Source organism: Micropterus salmoides, unplaced genomic scaffold (assembly GCF_014851395.1).
Source record: "Micropterus salmoides isolate LMB-PRFRI ecotype aquatic unplaced genomic scaffold, ASM1485139v1 Ms_hic_scaffold_21, whole genome shotgun sequence".
NCBI classification, from domain to species: domain Eukaryota; kingdom Metazoa; phylum Chordata; class Actinopteri; order Centrarchiformes; family Centrarchidae; genus Micropterus; species Micropterus salmoides.
Window position 1 is genome coordinate 21,718,741 of NW_024041262.1, and position 23,897 is coordinate 21,742,637.

Sequence of the window (23,897 nt, forward strand, 5' to 3'; positions counted from 1 at the left end):
TTAATGAAGAAAGCAGACAAGGAGACTAAAAGAGACTTTTTAACCACGGCCACTGTCTTGGTGTAAGACAACCATCTCTGTTCTGTAATGAGAGAAGTCTGGGTGTGGTTAGAGCACAGGGACTTTGTAGCCAGAGGAGAAGGAGAAGGGGAAAAAGGACATGGAGAGGAAAATGAAGTCATAGGATTGAGCCAGAAACCTCAAAGTCGAGTGAGGAAGAGAGGGAGGGAGGGGGCTGAGTGTACGTGTTGGCTAGAGAAGAGTAAGTTGTAAAGAAAAGTATCCATTTCAGTGCAGCATATTTTTCTTTGTTTTGTTTTTTTTTGTTTGTTTTTTTACAGCTTAGCGTCGAGTCACTTATTTCCACACATGCTCGTCTGGTTTGCATGCAGGCGGGTTAAGAGAAAAAGTGAAAGAAAGAGGGGGAAAAAAGGAAAGAAGGTCCTCCTTTGTACTGTAATTTCCATTCGCCGTTCCAGATTTGTCTTCTGCCAGCTCCACAAGATCTGCAGAGCAGCACACAAAAAAGTTGTTGGACTATTTTTATACTTTAAAATGTTTATATTTTTGTATTGATTTTTTTCAGAATGGTTTCACTCCCCTGCACATCGCCTGTAAGAAAAACAGAGTCAAGGTGATGGAGCTACTTCTGAAGCATGGAGCATCTATACAGGCAGTCACTGAGGTAGGTGTGTGTGTGTGTGTGTGTGTGTGTGTTTGTTTGTCTATGTGTGTGTGTCATAGAAGCAAGATGGCATCAGTTGATTTCTGTTAAATCAGTTTTTACCGGAGTTTAAATGTTTTGTTCTTGTACTCTGTGAACTGAGTGTAAATGGAGAAAGTAGGCAGATTTTTCTCCGGGGTTAAATTTGTCACAGTGGTGGAAAGTAACTAGGGGCATTCTCTCAGGAACAGTACTTAAGTACAGTTTTGACATACTTCTACTTTACTATCAGTTTTTTAAATTTTCTACTACCTCATAATTAGATTCCACTGTAGTTCAGAGGGAAATGCTGTACTTTTTACTCCACTACATTTATCTAACAACTGTAGTTACTTTGAAGGTTAACATTTTAAATTCTGTACCTGCTGCAAAAATCTTCTTCATCTGACCATGTAGTTTTTGTCAATTATTGTAAAAGTCTTATTTTCTTAAAACAACTAAAAAATCTAACATTGTAGTGAGATCAACTCAATTGAAGTCACCTAGTTTTATGAATTTTCTATAATAATTTTTTTTCTTGATTCTAGAGCAGCAATCCCTTATTATGTATTCTTTTAAAAATTCTCACTGATTTCTAAATATATCTTGATTTCTGTCAGAAACATGTTGAAACAATCCAACTGGACTTTTAGACCTCAGTAAGTTCAAATTAATAACCATTATTGTGCGGTAAATGCTGCTTATATGTTAATGCATGAGTAATAATAATCCAGTTATATGTTGCATAATGACTACTTTTTTACTTTTGGTACATTTTACTGTCAACTCTTTTACTTAACATTTTGAATGCAGGTTTCACGCTTTGCTATTGATATATGCACTTCAGTAACGTATCTGAGTACTTCCTCCACCCCTGTTCTCACATACAGTATAAGACAACACTTCTGAGAAGACAAACTCCTGAGTTCAGATAAAGGATAAGGCTGGATCTATATTTTGTTGTCAACAAATCCTTTGAATAGACTAAAATTAACAATGTGTTAGTCTGACTCCCTACCCTGTCTATGACACTCAAGCCCATTCATTCCTACAGAAGATGCAAGTCTTTAAAAACAGATCACGAATATAAACTTTCAATTTAAAAACAATCTTAGTAATTTTCATCTGGATGAAATGCTACTCAAACAGGAGTAAATAGGGCATTTGGTAAGAACTATTTTCAGCTGCATATTAATAAACAATAGTGAACAGCAGGACTGTAAGTGGGATTGACTCTAAAATAAACTACAGTGTGTTTGTTCATGGAAATGAAGGAGTGCGTCACCCAGTGTAACTCATTAGTGTGTTTTTAATAGTTTTTGGACAACAATGAAGCTTTGTGGCATGACCGTTTACGATCATTTAACAATCAGCCGTTTTACTTTGTAGAAAATGTCAGTTTCTGTAGACGGTACAATATTAGTAAAAGGAGAGAATGGGTATGTATCTCGATAGTTTTACACATTGTTGTATTTGACTGTATAATAAGGGAAGGTTTTGTGAATCTCCGTGTGTTTATGTGGGAGACGTGTCAAAGCTGGTAGGCACACAGGACACTGTAGTGATTAATAAACTGGAAAGGGTGACTATTTAATCTCTTTATTGATTTATTTTCATTAATTTCTCGTCTCCTGTGTCTTTTCACTATATAGTCCGGTCTGACTCCGATCCACGTTGCAGCGTTTATGGGACATGAAAACATCGTTCACCAGCTAATTCATCACGGGGCTTCACCAAACACAAATAATGTGGTGAGTTCAGGAAGTTCCTGATATCTGTTTCTTCCACGTTTCTTTCTAATATTCTTATTATCCTCCCAACGAATTAAGCAAATGGAAAATGGCAGAACTACATCACACATCATAAATATTATACTTATACATACTCATCATACTTATACATTGGATTATTTTGGATATAAGAACACATAAGAATTATGTTAGTAATAAGTGTTAAAGAGGTGGTATTATGCTAATTTTCAGGTTCAAAATCTTATTTAGGGTTTGTACCAGAACAGGTTTACATGGTTTAATTTTCAAAAAACACCATATTTTTCTCATACTGCACATTGCTGCAGCTCCTCTTTTCACCCTGTGTGTTGTACGCTCCGCTTGAGCTACAGAGTGATGCATCTTACTTGTACAAAATCTTTGTTGGGAGTTGCACATGTGTAGTTCCCAGGTAAGGACTACTAGCCAATCAGAAGCAGAGAGGGGCGGGTTGTAAGAAACAACGTAGTGTGATCCAAATCAAAGCCGCTTTAGACCGTAACCTAGCAGATGGTATAAGTTACTCACAAGTCCACAACCACACAACATCATTGTTCAGGGCTAAACGTTGAGCTGTTGCCGGTGTTCTGACGATCTATGCTGCCTTGCCGAAAAATGCTACCATAGCGCAAATCGATTTCGAGACTCGACTCTACTCTCTGTTTTCCATTGCAGATAGTACCCAGAGATAGTTCATAGCTTGTTGTCATAGCGATGCCACACACAGCTGCCGCGACGTAATGTTCAATGCGACTTTTTATATACAGTCTATGTGCGACACACACACCAGCGATCCACACAGCTTTCTCTTTTTTAAGTTAAAATGTTTCAACATTCCTCATAATGTAAAGACAGATAAGCTGTATGAAAACCTTCCAGCTGTGTCCAACGAAGGTTAAAGTCAAGGGCTACAGTTGACCCTTAACCTTTGTTGGATAACTATGACCTGGATGACGGCGGGAGCAGAGGGCTCTGTGAGCAGGCGGCTGGCCGGCCTTACACGCTCCCCCCGCGGGTTGGTACAGGCTTCCTCCGCAGCCACTTGCGGAGCTCCTCAACTCTGAAAATATTCAAGCACATTTTTGTTCCGCCATCACTTCTCGTAAAACTGTCAATATTTGATATCTACACAGTTGATTTCTCACCTCAAAACTTCTCAGAAGTGGATTTAGTGATGAAATTCCATACAAAAACTGTAAAATATAAAACTTTCTCTTGCTGGCCTCTGTCTGGTGCAGCAATGATGATGCAGTGAATAGACGATTCTCTCTGACCAATCGGCAGTCTGTCGTGTTTTCATGTTACATTTTAGTATCCCTCAGCTCGCTTGGAACCTCGACGGAGGTGAGGTGTACCTGGAAGCAGGTACAGGTGCAACATTTGTACAATGGAAAACCAAACCAAGGCGAGTCGAGTCAAAGGGCCTCCGCTCAGACTAGCTTGGTTTGAGGGCGTGCCTGACCCCCGCTAGCTGCTTGGTAAGCTTTATGACGCGTTTTCAGTGTGACGTCACAAGTAAAGGAAGTGAAGGGCTGGACTACAAACGAGCTGTTTTCAAGCAGAATTTTCTGTGGGAGATGGGAACTCCCTTTGGGCTGGACTTTGGGCTTTTTCACTTTGCAAACCTGTTACATGCACAAAAATGAGATATAACTCAATAAAGGAGAGGGGAAAAGCCAAAAAGCATAATACCACCTCTTTAAGCGATTATCCATCGTCTGTACGAGAGAGAGAGAAAATGAGATGACATTTTTCACAGTTTCTTTTATAATGTAGTGTTTGAAAGTAGCCAAGTACAATTCATGTAATTAAGTGCTGTACTTAAGTATAATTTTGAAGTACTTGTACTTTATTCGAGTATTTCAGTTTTGTTCTGCTTTATACTTATCCTCTACAGGATAATATTGCACTTTTCACTCTAGAGTAATTTCTTATAAAAAAAAAAAGCCCAACATGGAATAATATTATAAAATACATGGTAAAGACTAAACCAGTGGTTTCCAACCTTTTTGGCTCCTGGCCCCTTGAGGTTTTAACAGTTTTACCAAAGAGACATTTCCCCTCTTAACCTCTCATTTGGTTTAATTTGAATAATAGTGCCCAAAAGTTAACATTATCCAATATTTCACAAAAAGAGAAGCTAAAAACGGTGTGGCAAAACGTTTAATCATCTCATGACCACTCACATTGGTATTGTGACTCTTTGGTAGGCTCCTACTCCTAGGGTGGGAAACACTGAATGAAACTACCTAACTTTATATAAAGTAGTTCAAACAGTAGAATGCTGCTTAGACATTGATACATCAGTATTAACGATCTAATAATGTCATATTTAATTATATAAAAGTTATAGGCGCTATTTTTCTGCAGAACAAGTACTTTCACTTTTAATACTTAAGTTCATTTTGCTTATGATAGTTTTGTACATAAAGTGGCTACAGCCACTATTTGTATTAACAATGTAATGACAGAGAGACAGGCAGGCAGATTACTAGGGGAACAGACAGAACACATGTTACAAAATACCAGACAAGAATTTAACTTCAGACAATAACAGAAATCCATGTAAACAGACAAACACCGACCAGCTATAACACAGAGATAATAACAGACAAAACCTAAATGAGAACACAGAACTAGAACACAGAGCAGACTAAACTAAAATAATGCAGACAAGGAACTAGAAGTAAATACTAAGACATGAACTAAGGCACAGGACTAGGAACAAAGACATGGAACCAAAACACTCTCTGCTTCTGATTGGCTAGTAGTCCTTAACTAGGAACTGCGCATGTGCAACTCCCAACAAACATCCTGTAGAGGTAAGATGCATCACTCCGTAGCTAAAACGAAGCCTTCAACACACAGGGTGAAAAGAGGAGCTGCAGCAATGTTCAGTATGACAAAAAATATGATGTGTTTTGAAAATGAAACCATGTAAACCTGTTACAACCCCTAAATAAGATTATGAACCTGAAAATAAGCATAATACCAACTCTATAAGTGAGCTTTTTCTTGTAACGGACTACTTTTATTTTATTCTATTGATACTTCTTTCACCACCATACTTGTCAACCTTGAGACCTCAGAAATAGGGATTTCGAAAAAAGAGGGGGTTCTTCAACCAGAAAAATGCATTCCTGCATTCAGATATCTTGAAATGAAAATAACAATAATAGTAATAATAATTACACAGAAACTGCCTTTTTGTGTTAAATACTTTAATAATTCGGCCATCTGGCATGAGTTTGCGTGAATCTCTGGCACAAACTAATATTCATCAGTTTTCATTTATTTAATCATTCATTGCCCCTGTCCCTTAGAGAGTACTCACTGAGAAGGATGGGGCATGAACAGCTCTACTTATACACTCTGAACATTTGCAGAAACAGGTTGTGATAATGAAAATAATTTGTGAGAATTTGTCATAAATCTGGAGTAATACGGGAGAATTGCAAAACTGGGAGAGGGCAAAGAAACACAGGAGAGTTGGCAAGTATGTTCACCACTGATAATGCGACACCTCAGGCAGCATTTTACAGAGAGACACGGATATATTCAAACATAGTAACAGACTTTATGCCGGCCTGCATTACCTTGTAGAAAACTGAGCAATTCCTCCAAAACCTCTGTAGTTCAGGAAGGAGGAGAGAAAGTCTATTAGTACCATGTGTACGTAAGGAAAGGACTCTCATCTTGTCAACACTCTTCTATAGGAGCTACAAACTCCTGTTAACTCTTAAGTCACATTAAAGGAAGAATAGAGAGAAAGAGAGAGATAGATGGGAGGAAGAGTTGAAAGAGAAGAACCGAGTAATGAGCAAACAGAGAGGGAAGAGAGGGAAAAAAAGAGGGGAAAGAGTACTGCACATTCAACTCTTCAACCCCAAGTATTTGGTCGCCCACGCCGTGTCTGTGGCCAGGTTACCGTAGAAACGGAGCATTATGGGACGTCATTATGGTGAGTTGGGTGTGGAGAGCGAGGGGGTCTCTCTGTCTCTCTCTCTCTGTCTCTTTCTGCCTCTCTTTCACTCTGTACATCTGAACAGAAAGGGAGTTTCTACAAGAGTGTGTTTTAATGAGGAAGGAGGGCAGAGAAGAATCAAAACTTTGGAACAACCATCAATCCCTCTTTCCTGTGCATGTGTCTGGGTGTTTGTGTGTGTGTTACAGAGGGGGGAGACGGCACTCCACATGGCAGCGAGGGCAGGACAGTCAAATGTGGTCCGATATCTGATCCAGAATGGAGCACAAGTCGATGCCAGAGCCAAGGTATAGACCACGTGTGACATTTGATTTCAGACAAAACTCATCCTTCTAAATAGAAAACACATTGAACCAATTCATACACAACTTGTGTGTGTGTGTGTGTGTGAGTTTGTGTGTTGATGTATGTTTGTTTGTTTGAGACCAAATAACGATATCGTGCCTGAGTGTGTGCTTCTATTTGAGAGTGTGGTTACGGCTGTGCACGTGTCTAATTACTGAGTGATTACAGTGCAGCAACGATTTGTCTTTGTCTTCTTTTTTCTTCTTTAGAATTTTAAAATAATACACTAGAAAAGCCACTATTCATTGAATCAGACTTTAAGTAAGGCTTCCCGAATTTATCATCATTTAATCATATTCAGAATGTAAAATTGCTTTGGTGTTCAGTACAAAGTTCAACATAGCAATTAAGAACATGAGCACATGCACATTGCGAGGTTTCTTTCCTAGCTGCTGTGTTTGTCTTGGTATCAATTAAAAATGTTTGTTTGTTGTCACCAGGACGACCAGACTCCGCTGCACATCTCAAGCCGTCTTGGTAAACAAGACATTGTCCACCAGCTGCTGGCAAACGGAGCATGCCCAGATGCCACGACCAGCTCTGGATACACACCTTTACACCTGGCCGCCAGGGAGGGACACAGAGATGTGGCATCATCGTTGCTGGACCAAGGAGCTAGTCTGGGCATTATTACCAAGGTAAATATCACACACACACACACACACACACACACACACACACACACACACACAAAAATCTAATGTGACTTGATCGGTAACAGTTGTAGATTTTCTACATAAGACTGCTGCGCCACCGTAAGGGACTCCCAGGTTGAGGAACATGAACCCAGTACAGTTGAGTGAGTTGGGTCAGAATGACTCTAGAGTCTGAAAACACTGTTCCTGAAGAGGTTTTCTTTGGGCATTACTCATGTCATAACATCCATTTAACTGCAGTAGAGCATTTAATGGCTACAGTTTCGACACTGAGGAAAGTCCCTAAAATCTAAAAACAGTTTCCAGGTCATTTTCAGCCAAGACTGGATATTGGCAAAACAAAGAAACAGAACAGGCTCAACGTGTTGCCTCTATATTAGATCACTTGAGGTTTTTTTAGGATTTCCACTAGCCAGGAGCCATTGAATTTAATTTAGTTAGATGCCAAAGTTTGCTTATTAGCATAAACACAAAGTACAGCAGAAGATAATACGATCGTTTATTTTGCAGATATTTGGTCAAACATATAATTATTTGGTAGTCCAACTTTTGGATGGATTGACAGAGGGATCACCAAAGTCATTAGGATTCATCATCTGGGAAGCGTGAATGTTCATGTACAATGTAATGTACAAAATGATATGCCAATCTGTAATATAGTTGTTGAGATATTTCAGTCTGATTGAAAGTGGTGGACCAACAGACAGACATTGCCATCCCTAGAGCCATGCTGCTAGCATGACTAAAAATGTAAGAGGAAAATTTGTTTAATTTTATGACTAGATATTGCCTAACACATCTGTAATGTCTGAATAACATGTTAAAATGTTCATGAAGTCCTATTATACACACAATAATTTTCACAGATCTGTAGTTTCCCTACCAGCAGGGATCCCACCTTGACGGTGCCGTATGATTTTTGCTGCCACATGACAGAAAAAGGTTCCTAACGTACTTGAATGTGTTCGTTTTTTTTGTGAACAATTACCTAATTGTCTCAGGCATATTTCAGCCTAAGTTTTTAGTTTCGGGAAAAAACTCAGTCACTAGATTTTAAGGAAACTCCCAATTCTACTTAAAGGCCACTGTTTATTAAGGTCAGTAAATGTAAAAGATTACTTTATTTCAGATTAAAGGTAGAAGAAGCACAAATGTGGGCTAACATTTCAGTGGGGTTGAATACAATCAAGTTGAAATAATCTAATCTAATATAGAATATTCAGCTAGCGAGACATGCGTGATTGTAGATTGTTATCATTTATCCATCCACCACCTCCATATGGATTCATGTTGTGGAAGTTCAGGGCCTTGAACCAGGAAGTCAGTCTGGATTCTGTCAAGTCCCATAACTGTTAAGTCACCTCTCAGCTCTTGCGTGCATACAGACGCGCACATATAATAAACACATATGCAAACACACGCAGAGCTGACCACAGTTACAGATCTGTGTTGCCTCATAGCTGAAGAATCTGCTTTAACACGCACACGCAACACACATCCTATTTCCACACCCTGAGCCCTTATTTTTAAACCCAAAATAATCAGTTTCTCATGTTATCATGACATAACCCTGCAAATTGCTCAATTATAAGTGATTAAACACATATGGTTCTGTGAAGCAGCCATGCATAGAAAATGGACTGGAGTGTTTTAACAACCAAGTACAACTCAGATTAGAGTTTGTGAGAAATTTGGCTTAATATTCTCTTCTGTTGTTGTATGTCTCTGAAGAAGGGCTTCACTCCTTTGCACGTGGCTGCAAAGTACGGGAAGATCGAGGTCGCCAACCTGCTACTGCAGAAAAACGCTCCATCTGATGCTGCAGGGAAGGTAACGCACTGGAGTGTGTGAGAGAAGGATGGTTTAAGAAAGACAGCAACAGAGTGTGTGAGCTCCCAAATAGACAACAGAGCACAGGAGATTTGTCCTCATTCATATATGCAACTCACACACACTATCACATGCACACTATCACGTTCACTTGTTTGTTTTGTAGCTACACTCATGGTATTTATAATACCTCTGCTCATACTGCACTATATTGTATACCATATATTACCATCTTACAATGTTTGTTTGTGTGTGTGTGTTTGTTCAGACTGGACTAACTCCACTGCATGTGGCAGCACACTATGATAACCAGAAGGTGGCACTGCTCTTGCTAAACCAGGGAGCTTCACCGCATGCTGCTGCAAAGGTAAGAGTCAGTTAAAGTGAGTGTGTCGAGGGAATCGAATGTTCCTTAATGCATTAATGCACCAAAACCTCTCTCCGTCTTTCTTTGGCTCTGGATGAAAGCAGGCTGACCTAGTTTCAGTCACCCACATAGTGAACCGGCTGAACAAAGCATTGTGATTGGCTGGTTGAATGCCACGTTCACTCTAATAGCATCTATCCCGAATGGGCTGCCACTGAAATTAGCTAGGCCCCAATAACTTTTACTCCTGGTAGAATATTGAATTAGTCCGTTGTCAGGCCTTGGACATAAAAGAATTTAGCTAATGTTTTTAAAGCAAAAATCTTTAGGTCCTGGACATAAACTGTTAAACTGTAAATGAGACATATGAACATGAGACTGTTGTGCCCCAGATTGAGTGCCTAAAATGTTGTGCTATGGCCATTATTTTAAAAGGATAAAGCTGTGTCCATCAATCGTGTGTGTGTGTGTTTAAAATAATAAAACGCAACCAATTACTTTGTTGTATTTACACTTATCTTGGAGTAATTAATTTAAAGTAATAGTTTGGGAAATTTGGGCTTTCTTGCTGGAAGAAGATCAAAACCGCTCTCTTTTCTTTATGCTAAATATTAAGTTATAGCCAGCAGCTCATTAGCTTAGTTTAGCTTAAAGTTTGGAAATAAGAGGCAAGTTTGCTTTCATACAGGGGGTTATGTGCTGGATTATTTATTGGTCCAGCACAGTAACTTCCTGAAGTCTTGGCGAGATTGCCAACCAACCAGCAAAGACTCCAGGAAGTTACTGCTCTCGGCCAAGTTAAAGTCTGGCACATAATATTTATGTGTTTATATGAGAATGGTATCGATCCTCTTATCCGATTCTCAGCAAAAAAGCGAAGAAATGTATTTCCTAAAATGTTTAACTGTTGTCACACATGGCAATAATGTTTTCTCTCAGATAAGCTGTAAATGCAGTTATAATACAGTTCTTCATGACACTTGCCAGTACAGGCTCTTTCACAAAAATGCACATAACACATTCTTTTTAAAGTGTAATTTTTGTAATTAAGTTTAAACGAACTGAGAATTAGATTCAGAATATTCTGTATTTTGTCCAACTGAATTCGATTTTGACTTGGCTGTATGTGAGTGGATGTGAACCAACAAACAATCCTCTCTGTTTCTCTGTACCTAGAATGGCTACACACCACTTCACATTGCAGCTAAGAAGAATCAGATGGAGATAACCACCACGTTACTGGAGTACGGTGCCTCCACCAACACAGTAACACGCCAGGGAATCACGCCTCTGCACCTCGCAGCACAAGAAGGCAACGTGGACATAGTGACCCTGCTGCTGGCTCGAGATGCTCCCATAAACATGGGCAATAAGGTACGAGATCTGTGTGTAAAACCTGTTTGACTCTCTGAGAAAGCTTTCATTTTTAACCTCTGGAATATATTGTGCTGTATTCTATCCCTCTGTCTCTCTCTCTATCTCTATATTGAACTGTTTGCACATCTGTAACTGTGTCTTGTTTCTCTTAACTTAATCTATATATTTAAATTCTGTCTGTGCATTTAACTCTATATATGTAACCTCTCCCCTGTCTCTGACTGTCTTTCTTCAGTCTGGGCTGACTCCACTTCACCTGGCTGCCCAGGAGGATAAAGTCAACGTTGCTGAGGTCTTAGTCAACCAGGGAGCTACTATAGACCCTGAGACGAAGGTAAAACTACTCATAGCTACTTGATACAAACCCCTGGTTTAAGTAATTTATGAAGCGGAAATGCAAAATATTCACTGGTTCCAGCTTCTTAAATGTGAGGGTTTGTTGCTTTTTTCTGTTTTATACGATTGTAAAATTGAATATCTTTGGGTTTTGGACTATTGGACTATCACCTCCAAGAGTTGTGTCCGTCCCAATACCCACACTTGGCATATTTGCCAATAGTCTTGTATTTGCTAGTAGTAGTTGCAAGTGCCTACCTATTTGCTATGTTTCCAGTAGTTGCCACAATGCCCATGTGGCCTTTAAGTTGATACACGCTTGATTCATAAGGATGTCCATGTAAATACAAATAATGCACATGACACACTTTCCAGCTCTTTTTGATTTGTTGGAACAAATAAATAGGATCAACAATAAAGTATTACAGTTACAGTCAAATGAAAATCAGGAGCTGAGAGGAGTAATACAATTAATAAAGCAATTAAATCAACTTATTTTGTAGCATTTAAGTGTGTTATACATAAAAGACCCAACATGTTTCTGTCTAATATATTTTTTAAGAACAGAAAGAACAGTTAACATTATGTGATCGCCATCTGTGGAGGTTCTGCCATAACTGAGGAGTGTTTAAAAATTAATTATAATGTCATAAACTAAATACCACTTCAAAGCAGTATTAGGGAAGTTCTAATCAAGCGTGGGTTAAGCGTAGTTCACACTACACAATTTTTAGCCCGATTTGCCGCTCGCCAAGCTCAGTGACCGTCAGGCTGTGATCGGGGTTAAATCAGCGGTCTATCGGCGGTCGCTAGTCACCCCGACATTTCTGACACATCGCCAACATCTGCCAGATATCTAGCATGCCAAATATGTGGAGGAATCTGCCGACTCGACATCCACATCCGGCCAATGAGAGCAGGCAGCTACTTTTTCACTGCAAAACACTTTTTACTCACCTCCAGCTCTCTCTGTAGCTCAGACAATCCCTGCTACCTGCGTGTGCTCATCCGTTCTTTCACCCATATTCTTTGTCTTTATAATTGTTATCTTTTAATAACAAACAGTTGTTTTGTGTGTAGATTCGCATCATTCCCGTTCCACATTTCACGTGTGTTCTTGACAAAACATGGTTTGGAGACCAGCGTTGGTTGACACAGCCGCTGTCAGCTCGTGTAGTGTGTGACCCCCTGTCACAGATCAGTCACGTAGTGTGAACGCCACAACAACTTCAAGACTCCTGTTACAAGACGGCAAGTTGTGTAGTGTGAATGGCACGGCTATCGGCCGACGCTGAAAGTCATGTAGTCTGCACAAGCCTTTACATGTGCTGTGAGTTGTGCTCAAGACTGAGAAGTCTGGATATTATGACAGACCGTTTGTCAGTCTGACATTTTATAGACTCTAGTTTAGATGTGTGTAAATTAATCAGAGGACAAATAGCCTCTTAGACCCTGCGGGGATCAAAATTATCCTCTCTTGCTCATCATACTGTCCAATTGTTTCATAAAACAAATTCCATATAGAAGTTACACATTTTATGTAGATGAAGAGGCTGATCATCTCTTTGCCTTTCACATTTTGCTAATGATTTTCTGTATCATCAGCTGGGATACACTCCTCTCCATGTGGCCTGTCACTATGGCAATGTGAAGATGGTCAATTTCCTGCTGAAAAATCAAGCGAAGGTCAACGCTAAGACCAAGGTAACCATTTTGTGGGTGTATGTGTGTGTGTATATGTGTTTTTTTTGGTTTTTTTTTTATTTCAATGTCCAGAAGAGATTTTAGCAGTGGCATATTTTCATTCAGTATATATTAACTGTATGTTACTGCCTGTGCGTGTCAGTGGGTGTAGAATAAATGTGCTGTGTGAGTGTTTTCTAACTCTGACTTTTCTCTCTTTTTCCATCCTCTGCAGAACGGTTACACGCCTCTCCATCAGGCTGCACAGCAGGGACACACACACATAATCAACCTGCTGCTACATCATGGAGCATCGCCCAACGAACTCACAGCTGTGAGTACACACAAACTCAGGCGAATGCTATAATATGCACATATACTAGTCACCACACAGTGAGTAAGATGTGAAATAGCTTTGATAATTAAGGTTTTAGTGCACACGAAGAAGAACACTAATTTCCTGATATTGTTTCAAACAAATCACTTACTACTTTTATTTTTTTATCCAGAATGGAAACAGTGCTCTGTCCATTGCCAGGCGGCTCGGCTACATCTCTGTGGTTGACACACTCAAAGTGGTCACAGAGGAAACTCTTACAACTCAGGTGTGTATGTGTTTCTGAGAGTGTGTGTGCAAATATACCATGTTCAGGGCTGGTTTACGGAAATGTATAGTTCCCCCCAAATCCCTCTATTGTGTGATATAAAACAATGGCTGCCAAGTGAATCCAGCCTGAGTACTTTTAAAATACAACTGACTGAAATATCCACATGCAGTCACCACAAATTTTCAAATAGCAGCCAAGGCCATTTTTCAAACCATGATTAAATTAGAGATACTCCTACTTTTTATTAGTATATTCTTTCATATTTTTGTAAAGTGTTTGCTTGTTTTCTAATGTGTTCTGCTGGAGCTCTGCCATTATTCAAACTCAACACTGATCCTGTACCTGCTGCTCTGACTTTCTCATTTAAGTAGAACACTGTTCTCATTCCCTAATGAATAGCAGTCGGTCCTACTTTGCTGTTTTTTCGTTCTAATCTGAGCTGATGACAGTGATACTCAAGATTTCCTGCGATAATGTTTCACATTAAAAGCCTTCCTGTGGCTCAAAGGGCACAATCTTTCTGTTTCCAGGTAGGTTTTTAATGTGAAACATATGCAGGAAGCTTATTTCATTTTAGCTTAATGTCGATCAAAGAAAACCCCGGCAAAGTAGAAGCAATTGGAAGTAATGAATGAAAGCAGTGTTAAAAACAGAAACTTAAAAGTTGGACAAACTGAATTAGCATTGTGAAAATTTACCAAATGAGCCACTAAAGTACAGGTACTTGCACTCTCCCCTCTTTACTTTTTTTTTACCTAGCTTTCATTTGTTCTTGCTGGCCATTATGTGAATAACAGCTTTAGTTTAAGACTTCTCTGGAATAAATTCCTTTTTTGTGGTGGTAAACTGGACTAGAGGAGTCATATTAGGAGGAAACATATTAACAAAATTTCTGTGTTCAACAGACTGTGATAGAGAAGCACAAGATGAATGTTCCAGAGACCATGAACGAGGTGCTGGACATGTCCGATGATGACGGTAAGGTTTTACCTTACAGCTTAATTGTTGTGTACATCTGGATTCCTTCAAATCCATCAAAAACAGTTATCCCTATACAACCTGACCTCAGAAATCCTGGAAAGACAACCAAAGTTCATAAAATCTGAGTCATATTTGGCTTTTGGGCTGGAATAGGAAGAGATCCAAGTGCTGGTCCCTTGGTTACTAAAATTTCCCCATTGTTGTCAAGGAAACAGTTATTTTGTTGTTGTTGCAGAGTAATTCAGGTGAAAAGGCCAACATGTTTTTTTTTTTTTTTCATGATTAACTTATTTAATTTAATTTTAGTTACAACCATGAGTATGATTTAAGCCTTTATTTCCAAAGTGTCATATCCATCCACTGAAAATGTACAGTAATCACATTGTTGTTTTCAGTTCTTTCTTTGCCTGTGATTTTGTTATAGATATGATTTTTCCATATTTTTGGTTCCCTTTTTCACTCTAACCCTCTCCTCCATCCCAATCACACAGTCTGTAAAGCGAATGTACCCGAAATGATCACAGAGGACTATATATCTGATGTGGAAGAAGGTATTTTTCATCTTTCTTGATTATTTTGTTTTTTAAATCCTCACTTTTTTCATACCTCTTTCTGTATGTGACTCGTCTGTTCTTAAGATTCCCAATCTCTGGTTTCTCATTCCTTTTTTCATTTAACCCTATTCCAGTGGTGTCAAGATTTATATGTACTTTATTTTATTGACAGTAGTAAAATACCTCGATGAGATTGTGTTCTAGTAAAGATGTATTTTTCTTAAGTGTATGCACAAACTGTTGTACTGTACATGTGTGAAACACTGTACTGCACCATGGTGTACCATGTTTGACTCTTTAGTGCTGTGTTGTTGTAAAGCCTTCAGTACTTTCATGCGTCGAAATGCAGGGAATATGCCTTTCTCCTGGTTGCCATGCCAACTGTCTGCATATGGCGTGGTGGACTGTGTAACAGATTTCTTTTCAGAGTAGACGGCACACACACTCGATCCTTTGTCTTCGGAGCCTTGTCAGGGACGCTTCCATTGTAGTTTCACACATTTGCGCCAAAGCAAACACGGTGTCAGCTGCTGGAGTGTGTGTGTGTGTGTGTGTGTTTACTTTGTGTATCTCTTTCTCATGGTCTCTAGTATGGCGCAAAAGTGGCTGAACTTGAACTCTATACTGACTGTCCCAAAGGAGGTGCAGAATGGGGGAGGAAAAAAAAGCTAGGCATTAATATGTCGAGAATATTCAGTCAGTTCATTTTTGCTTGGCTCATTCAGCCCTCCAGGTGTGTTTTTGCTAAATAGTCTGCATTGATGGTCAAAAATGGCAGGCATTCATTTTTAGGTAGTCACATGTTTCTTGCTGTCTGCTATGCAGTTTTCAGATTTTATAGCTGCTAAATGTCAGCAGCCTGCAGAAATCCACATGTCCTCAACACAATTGAATCCCTTTACTTTCCCACTATGGTTAAAGGGGCTGTATGTAGTTTTTCAATGAAATCACTGAAGCCTCATTTAGAAATGAAGCACACGCTTGTTTTCTCTGTTGCTTAGAATAGCCACTATTCTGCTTTTTATGTGAAGGTGCCGGGTCGGGATAGCTCTGTGCGCATTCCCACTCCCATTCCATTCTCCCACTACAGCATCACAGCAAACGACATGCAGTCCACTAATACCACAAAACAACTCAGTACAGACTCCGACATAAACTCCATGTAAGGATAAAACAACAATAACGTTTTACGTGCGGAAGCCCACCAGACCAAACTGATTCAGATGATGTCGAGTGAAAACAGTGAACATCAGAAAGCTGGAGTCACATTAGCTCGCCGGCTAATGCTGAGCAGTTGCTAATGTTATTCGCTGCAAAGTTGTATCGCTTTCCACATTACTTCCCCAACTAACGCAACCCATATAACTATACTGTGTACCCCCGGTAGCGGTTTGTTATACTAGCTTATAGTGATGCAGGCAGGGCAGCCAGCTAACGGAGCCCGGACCTGCCACTGTTTGATTCATAACGTTCACTTTATATTTATTTTTGTTTTACCAATACTCAGGTAAAAGCTTATCCACCTCTCATTCGCTGTAACTAACAGGACCCACATAATACACAATACTACAACAAAACTGCACAGGACAACAACACAGAGAAAGACCACTACAGTAATGTTACTTACTGCGGTCTAACTATAATTTATAATATTCAGTCTAGCTCACTAACCTTTTCGTTATCATCCAATACATTTAGCTGTGCTCACATTGCTGAGCCTCCGGTGAATGATACAAAGATAGTAATGTTACTGAAAAGCAGACAGGGGAGCTGACGCCAATGTAGCACGTCGGCTAAATGCAAGGTACGGAGCCAGTGTTGATCTGCCTCTGAGCCGAGAACATTAAAGTAACAGAGCCTGAACAAGTCTGGAGAAAAGCCACAGCCAGCATGCCGCTGTTTCTGCGTTTATTGTGGGATCTCTGTATGAAAGTGGTTGTGTTTCAGATTATGCTCGCGAGCACTCATACGAGCACACACCTGGTTGCAATCTTAAAACCGCATCAATAGTGGATGCTGAAAACTACATATCGCCCCTTTAAGTATGTGTGTGGACCGATTACCAGGTGTGCCATAGTTTCTACTGGCCAGAAAAAATGTCTGCTTCCTGCCATTTATATTTAGGTGTAAGCAATTGGGTGAGTTGAGAAACAGAACAGAGGAATGAAAAGGGAAACAATGGGAAATGTACACGCTCTTTACCATCACCTGATATACATTTTATATATAGCCTTATGTCCCGGTCACTAATATTCCTGCTAGCTGGATTTCAGAGATATTGGAGATATTCAATAAGGATTACAAAACAAATGAATGGTTGAAGGTGTATTTCTGCTTTATTTAAACAGAGATGGATGTTGGAAATATCTGCATCAGCTATTCCTGTAAGTCCAAACAACGGTGATATCACTGTAACTAACTCCAATAACCAGTCTGAAGTGGTACAGCTAAACTGATTGAACTAAACACGTGTGTGCTTTTGTTGCTGTTTTTTTTTATAGTGTATGTATATTTATGTGCATGTTCGCCTTCACACTGAATTTATGTGCAAGTTGTTGTTGTTTTTGTTGTAGACCTGAGTAGTGTCCGTCTTTAATTTCTGATCTAAAAATATATGAAGTGTAACTCTAGGCACACACACTCACTCTCAAGCTCACATACCAGCTCAGTAACAGCAATGATTAACATCTCCAATAACACACACAGTCCGAGATCTAAATAAGGACAGCCCACAAACCGTGTGGAACCTTTTGTAAACTGCTGTGGGCTTTCCAACAAGTTGTGTAGTTAATTAATATTTAGTCAGTATGGATATAAAACTTGAATGATGACATAACTTAACTATTTATAAGGCAAAAACATAGTCACCACATGTTGGCTCATATTAAACAGTCAAGTTTTGTTTTAGTCAAGTGTTTAATCATCTGTTTCCAGTGTTATTAGGCAAAGAATGAATGTGTTGTATGTTTTCATCCTTGGCCCTGTACACCTGTCTTTGGTTTTTACATTTCATATTCTAAATATAACTTGCTATTTAAAAAAATAGAAGCAGCACCATTAAGAACAAGACAGCCTGCTCATTTGGCAACTGATCAGTATAGTGTAACTAAGGTAATCTTAGAGATGGTTTACTTTTGGAATCAAGTTGAACAAAAATGAGGAAACTTGACTTGGATTTGACTGTTCTGAGACTTTGACTTACTTGGGACTTAGAAATTAACCAGAGATTCAAAAGCAAAAACAGTCAAGTCTCAAGTTTCGATTTAGTTAAATCCTGGAACATTGAAAACTGAATAAGACATCACATATAAGCAGGCCTTGCATAGCCCCAAACCTGAATATTTAAACACATTCATATAAAAAAAATTCTAAAGCTCTGTCGATTTAATGTTCAGCATTCAGACCTGGAAGACTTGCATCTTGACTTGCAATTTCCTTACAAGAACAGTAACTTTAAACTGGAACTCCACTGATTTTGCACATCCAAGTGTATTTACAGGTCTCGGGGAGTACTACTGTGTATGTTTAAAAAAAAAAAAAAAAGAATAAAACAAGTTGAAATGTAATGTGATATGTAATGCAGTGTATGTCACAAGTGCAAATATGCAACAAATAAGGCAGTGCAGCCTGATGAATTGTAAGTTACATGCAAGTAGAGACACAACATCTCACATCATCCATCTTTACGAATTTTTTTTCAAAAATAGCATACATTTATACATGCCAATTTTGTATCTATGTGTTTATGTCTTTGGGTGCTTAGGAATCACCAGCAGCCAATGTATTCTGCATCATTTTAACGTCATGTTCCAGTTGGTTGGTTGGAGAACGTTGGTCGTAGCAGCAGCCAAACCTTGAGTGAAGTGAATTGAAGCAGTATTTCTGATGCAGTCTGGTTGGGAAATCTCTTTTGGAGATATGCAGAGTTATGAATTTCTGTTGAAACATGTGAGTTGACACACGGAAGCAGCTGCAAAGGTTACTCATCAAGAGGGAGAACGAGTGAGCCTAATGACGGCAAAGAATTTGTACTATTTAGTAGATAGAGAGATAAACAAGCAGAAGGACAGGCAGGGGCAAAGACAAAAAGAACAGAAAAAGACCATATATATAAAACAAACCAGTGTAAAAATATAAAAAGAGTAAAGGAGTTATGAAGTTAGAGTAGTACATACTCTTAAAGACTTGATTTTACATGTTTAGTTGTTTAGATGACTACTTAGTCTGAGTCACACACCCACTTACTATTTCTGTCCTGCAGTGAGCTCTAGGTGTCTGCTCTGAAACACACACGCACACACACACACACACGTACACATACTGGATAATCCTGGGGCAGGGTGGGTAGGCGGGAGAAAGCTGATCTGTTAGTGTGAGCGCCGGGCTGTGAAAGAGAGAGACAGTGTGAGCAGGAGAGAGCGACAGAGTTGGAGGGAGGTTACAAGTCGAAGAAAGTTAGTTCAGGGTGAAATCCTGCAAACTGGACTTCTGGCTGAATGAAGTGCTTCAAAGCAGGAGGTGAGTTGTGGCTCACTCTGGAGGGGTTCGATGTCGCTCAGGCTGAAATGAGAAGGGGTCCTGGAGAATGAGTTGGAATGTCACCAGATGGGGTCTGTAAAGTGTGTGTCTTGTGTGTGTGTGTGTGTGTGTGTGAGAGAGAGAGAAAGTTTAGGGGGAGGGGTGCTGTAGCAGCAGGGGATGAAGGGACAGGAGGGTGGGGCGGGGGTCTCCGGTGCTTTGTGGTTACTGGAATGCCTTCCTTTTCTTTCTCTTTTCGTGTCTCCGCCTGCATGCACTTGCTCCCCTCTCCCTTTTTTGAACTCCTCCCCTCCTCGCTTTTCTCTTTCAACTCTACGGTCACTGGTTCATCAGTAAGCTAGGATCTACAGTACCTCTGAGGGGAATAACATGCTGCTAAATTTTTCCGGCTGTAACGTATGTTTCAGTTCTTCAACCTCTTTTTTTTTTTTTTTTTTTTTTTTTTTTTTTATAGCTTGAATGATTTGTTTGCTGTGACATGTTGTGTGTTGGAAGTGTTTTTATTTACCTTAACTGGAAACATTGCCTCTTACATGAATCTGTGGTCAGTGAAACTTGCTATGGGACCTTAACTTTATTTAGATATAAAGCTGTTAAACTGCTAAGTTATTGCCATTACTATTAGCTCACTAAACTAACCCGACATAAAAAGTTACTGACAGCAGCGCTATTTGTTGTTCATAAGCTTTGTTAACATTTTTTTTGTCATCTGGGGGCAGAGACAAAAAGCCTTTAGTGACAGCAAGAGTTTTGTTTGTGTGTGTTTGTTGGACCGAAGCTGAACTGGAAAACAGCCTCTGGGCAGAGGCCGCATTGATCTGTCTAAAAGAGCTGCTCTGTTATGGTCTACATGGACTACAAAAATAAAAAACAAACACAGAAAGTAGACAAAATGTTAAATTGATGCATACACTTTCCTACTTTTATGTGAGGCAGCAGCCCAGTAAAGCTAGTCGAGAACAGCTAAATGTTGAGGATCTCAGATGAAGCAGGATGTTGCTCGAATTGCGAACCTGGACAGTAGTTTTTAAGTGAAAGGAGAGCATTACTCATTCATTCTCAATACACTTAGTTTCCTCACCCGTCCAGAGTTTTGAACAGGCAAAGTTTTGATCACACGCTTGCTGCATACACTCGTAAAAACATGGAAAGACAATGCTTTCTCTCTGTAACCTTTCTTTGGCCCTGTGTGTTTTCGACCGACAGGTGACGATGCAATGACGGGGGACACAGACAAATACCTGGCCCCCCAGGACCTGCGGGAGCTGGGCGACGACTCGCTCCCGCAGGAGGGTTACATGGGCTTCAGCGTTGGTGCGCGCTCACAGAGGTAAGACACACCCATTTGTTTTCTGTGACATGTTGTGTGTTGAAAGTGTTTTTATTTACCTTAACTGGAAACATTGTCCTTTACATGAATCTGTGGTCAGTGAAACTTGCTACGGGACCTTAACTTTATTTAAATATAAGTTATTGCCATTACTACAATATATTTTACAGTGTAATGTAAAATATATTGTTATGACATAACTTACATATGTCAAAAAATGAGATGCTTGTCATTTATCTCTCAGTATAAACTGCTCCACAAAAGAGGAATGCTTCCAACGCAGGACTCGATGGGACAAATATGTCATCTTTAACAAAGATGTGTAGATGACTTGTGCTGTGCCACTTTCTGGTCTGACTGGGTTTTAAAGGAAATTGCTAATGATACAAATCAGGAAATTGGCCGCAGCTCTACTTGTTCAAAAATATAGGAAACAAAGCAGTACATCGAAGTACATCGCTCTCTTCGACAGGAAGAAATGTATTGCTTTCACTTTATTGTAATTACAGTGTAGGTATCACAATTAATTTGATGGATACAATGAAGTTTAGACGTGCTGAAGATACTTTTTCAAAGCTCCAAAAAACACAATGATTTCTTGATAATGTCACTTTTGGCACTGTCGGCACATGAGCTAGTCTAACAGCACAAAAAGTCTTGTGAAAGCTCATGATCTAAAAAACAATCAGCAACTCACAGAGAGCTGTCAGGTGAGAAAGTGCAGGGTTTTTTGTGTTTAATATGAGGTTGTTTCCAGTTTAATATGGAAATGGAAATCGCTCTGTTGAAGTCTTTTTTTAAATTAATGCTCATATTATCTAAAAGAAGTATAATATGGCAGTTATGGCTTACATTATTCGGGCCGACCATCCACACACACACACAGATTTCCCCTCACCAGTGGGAGGTCATAGTTCACTTTCTGTGGCTGTTGAACTCGCATGAAAATATTGACACTTGTGCAAACCCGCTGGAGAGGGAGGAGTTATTGAATGTCTGAGCAGTGACACACATGGACACTGAGCCACAGGAAATTAGAAACATGTTCAATCCCATGGCCTTGAGCTCTGGGTTCCATTAACACACACTGTTTGACTGCGGTAGGATGTGTGTGTGTGTGTGTGTGTGTGTGTGTGTTGGAGATCAACCCTAGCTTAGAATTGGTTTAACAAATTACTGGTCCGCTGCAGGGATGGGTTCAAATTGCTTCCAGTTCAGTCAATTTAGGAAGTGAATTATCTACAAAATCACTATTAGTGAGTTGAAAGAAAGTTGTAGTTACGTCATGTACAATGTGTTGTTAGTTTTTTTGTTTACATTATTCTTCTTCTGAATGGAAGGAGCTGCTGGGTCCAGAAGTAGTTTGTTCCCATTTTAAAGTTTTATTGTAATGATATCCTCAATATTCCTCAACATAGAAATAGGGCTGTGTGATATGGCCGAAAATGATATCACGATAAAAAAATCATATCATTCGATATTTATAATTATCATGATAAATGTCAAATCATTACTTCTAAGTATAAAGGCTGATTTTTGCTCCTGAGTGAAAATTAAAGGAACCAGAAGGTTAATTGTGTGGTTAAACTTTTTTTTATGGTAAGAACATGACAAACACTTGATGCCAAACAGCGGATCACTTCACAAATCTGAGGTAGAACATTCAAAACAATTGTGATAAAATTCTTTTTCAAAAAATATACTTAGTAAATCTTTTTCAGTCCCTTTTCCTCAACAAAATAAATGTCTTAGAACAATTAAGTGATTCAAATGAATTAAATCAAATATTTATTGTTGATATATTGAACATTTGTTATATTGTTATTGAGGAAAATTATATTGTGATAATTATCATTATTGTTTTATTGCCCAGCCCCACATAGAAATACAGGTGTCTCCTGGACCTTTAAATTATACTATAAGTTTTACTTTAAGGTCATCAGATGTAATTATGTCATCTTAATACCTGAGAACTTTTACCTGCTTAGCACCAAACAGAAGACAGACAAAGTTAGAAACATGCTGGCAAACACAGTAGTGGAACATTTAGCAGGTAAAAGAGCCAGTCATGTAACTCTTACTGAGTCACATGAGTAACTCAAGACACTCAGTTAGAGTTACATGAGTGCCTAAAAGGAGAGTAAATATTGCACTTGAAACATGACTCCAAGTGAATGATAATGTTTTTCTATGTCTGCTGTATGTGTAAACACATTTGCTAATTTGATAATGTCAGTATGTTTACAGCTTTTTTCGCTGCAGCCAAAGAAAGAGATTTCTAATGCGTTGCTCATGTTTTATTCTGACAATTCAACAAAGAGTTTCATGTTCAGTTTTTACTATTCAGAATGAACACGAGTATCAACGCCAGGGGGAAACCAGAGAAGAAGACAAGACAGCTTAGGCTCCTCCTATAATTCATTGATTTACTATTGTACTTAACTTAATATATATACACTCACCTAAAGGATTATTAGGAACACCTGTTCAATTTCTCATTAATACAATTATCTAATCAACCAATCACATGGCAGTTGCTTCAATGCATTTAGGGGTGTGGTCCTGGTCAAGACAATCTCCTGAACTCCAAACTGAATGTCAGAATGGGAAAGAAAGGTGATTTACGCACAACCATTTCTAGGGTTTACAAAGAATGTTGTGAAAAGGGAAAAACATCCAGTATGCGGCAGTCCTGTGGGCGAAAATGCCTTGTTGATGCTAGAGGTCAGAGGAGAATGGGCCGACTGATTCAAGCTGACAGAAGAGCAACTTTGACTGAAATAACCACTCGTTACAACCGAGGTATGCGGCAAAGCATTTGTCAAGCCACAACA

General features: G+C 39.2%; 1 protein-coding gene across 1 annotated transcript in view; it reads left to right on the plus strand.

Moving 5' to 3' along the window:
• Window positions 1-23,897, plus strand: part of LOC119915508 (ankyrin-3-like) — a 116,158-nt gene that overhangs the window by 49,073 nt on the left and 43,188 nt on the right. The window contains 13 exon segments of the mRNA XM_038735056.1: window positions 587-685; window positions 2,356-2,454; window positions 6,646-6,744; window positions 7,243-7,440; window positions 9,190-9,288; window positions 9,557-9,655; window positions 10,832-11,029; window positions 11,268-11,366; window positions 12,974-13,072; window positions 13,287-13,385; window positions 13,561-13,656; window positions 14,565-14,637; window positions 20,940-21,063. Coding sequence (XP_038590984.1) covers window positions 587-685; window positions 2,356-2,454; window positions 6,646-6,744; window positions 7,243-7,440; window positions 9,190-9,288; window positions 9,557-9,655; window positions 10,832-11,029; window positions 11,268-11,366; window positions 12,974-13,072; window positions 13,287-13,385; window positions 13,561-13,656; window positions 14,565-14,637; window positions 20,940-21,063 — 1,481 coding nt within the window.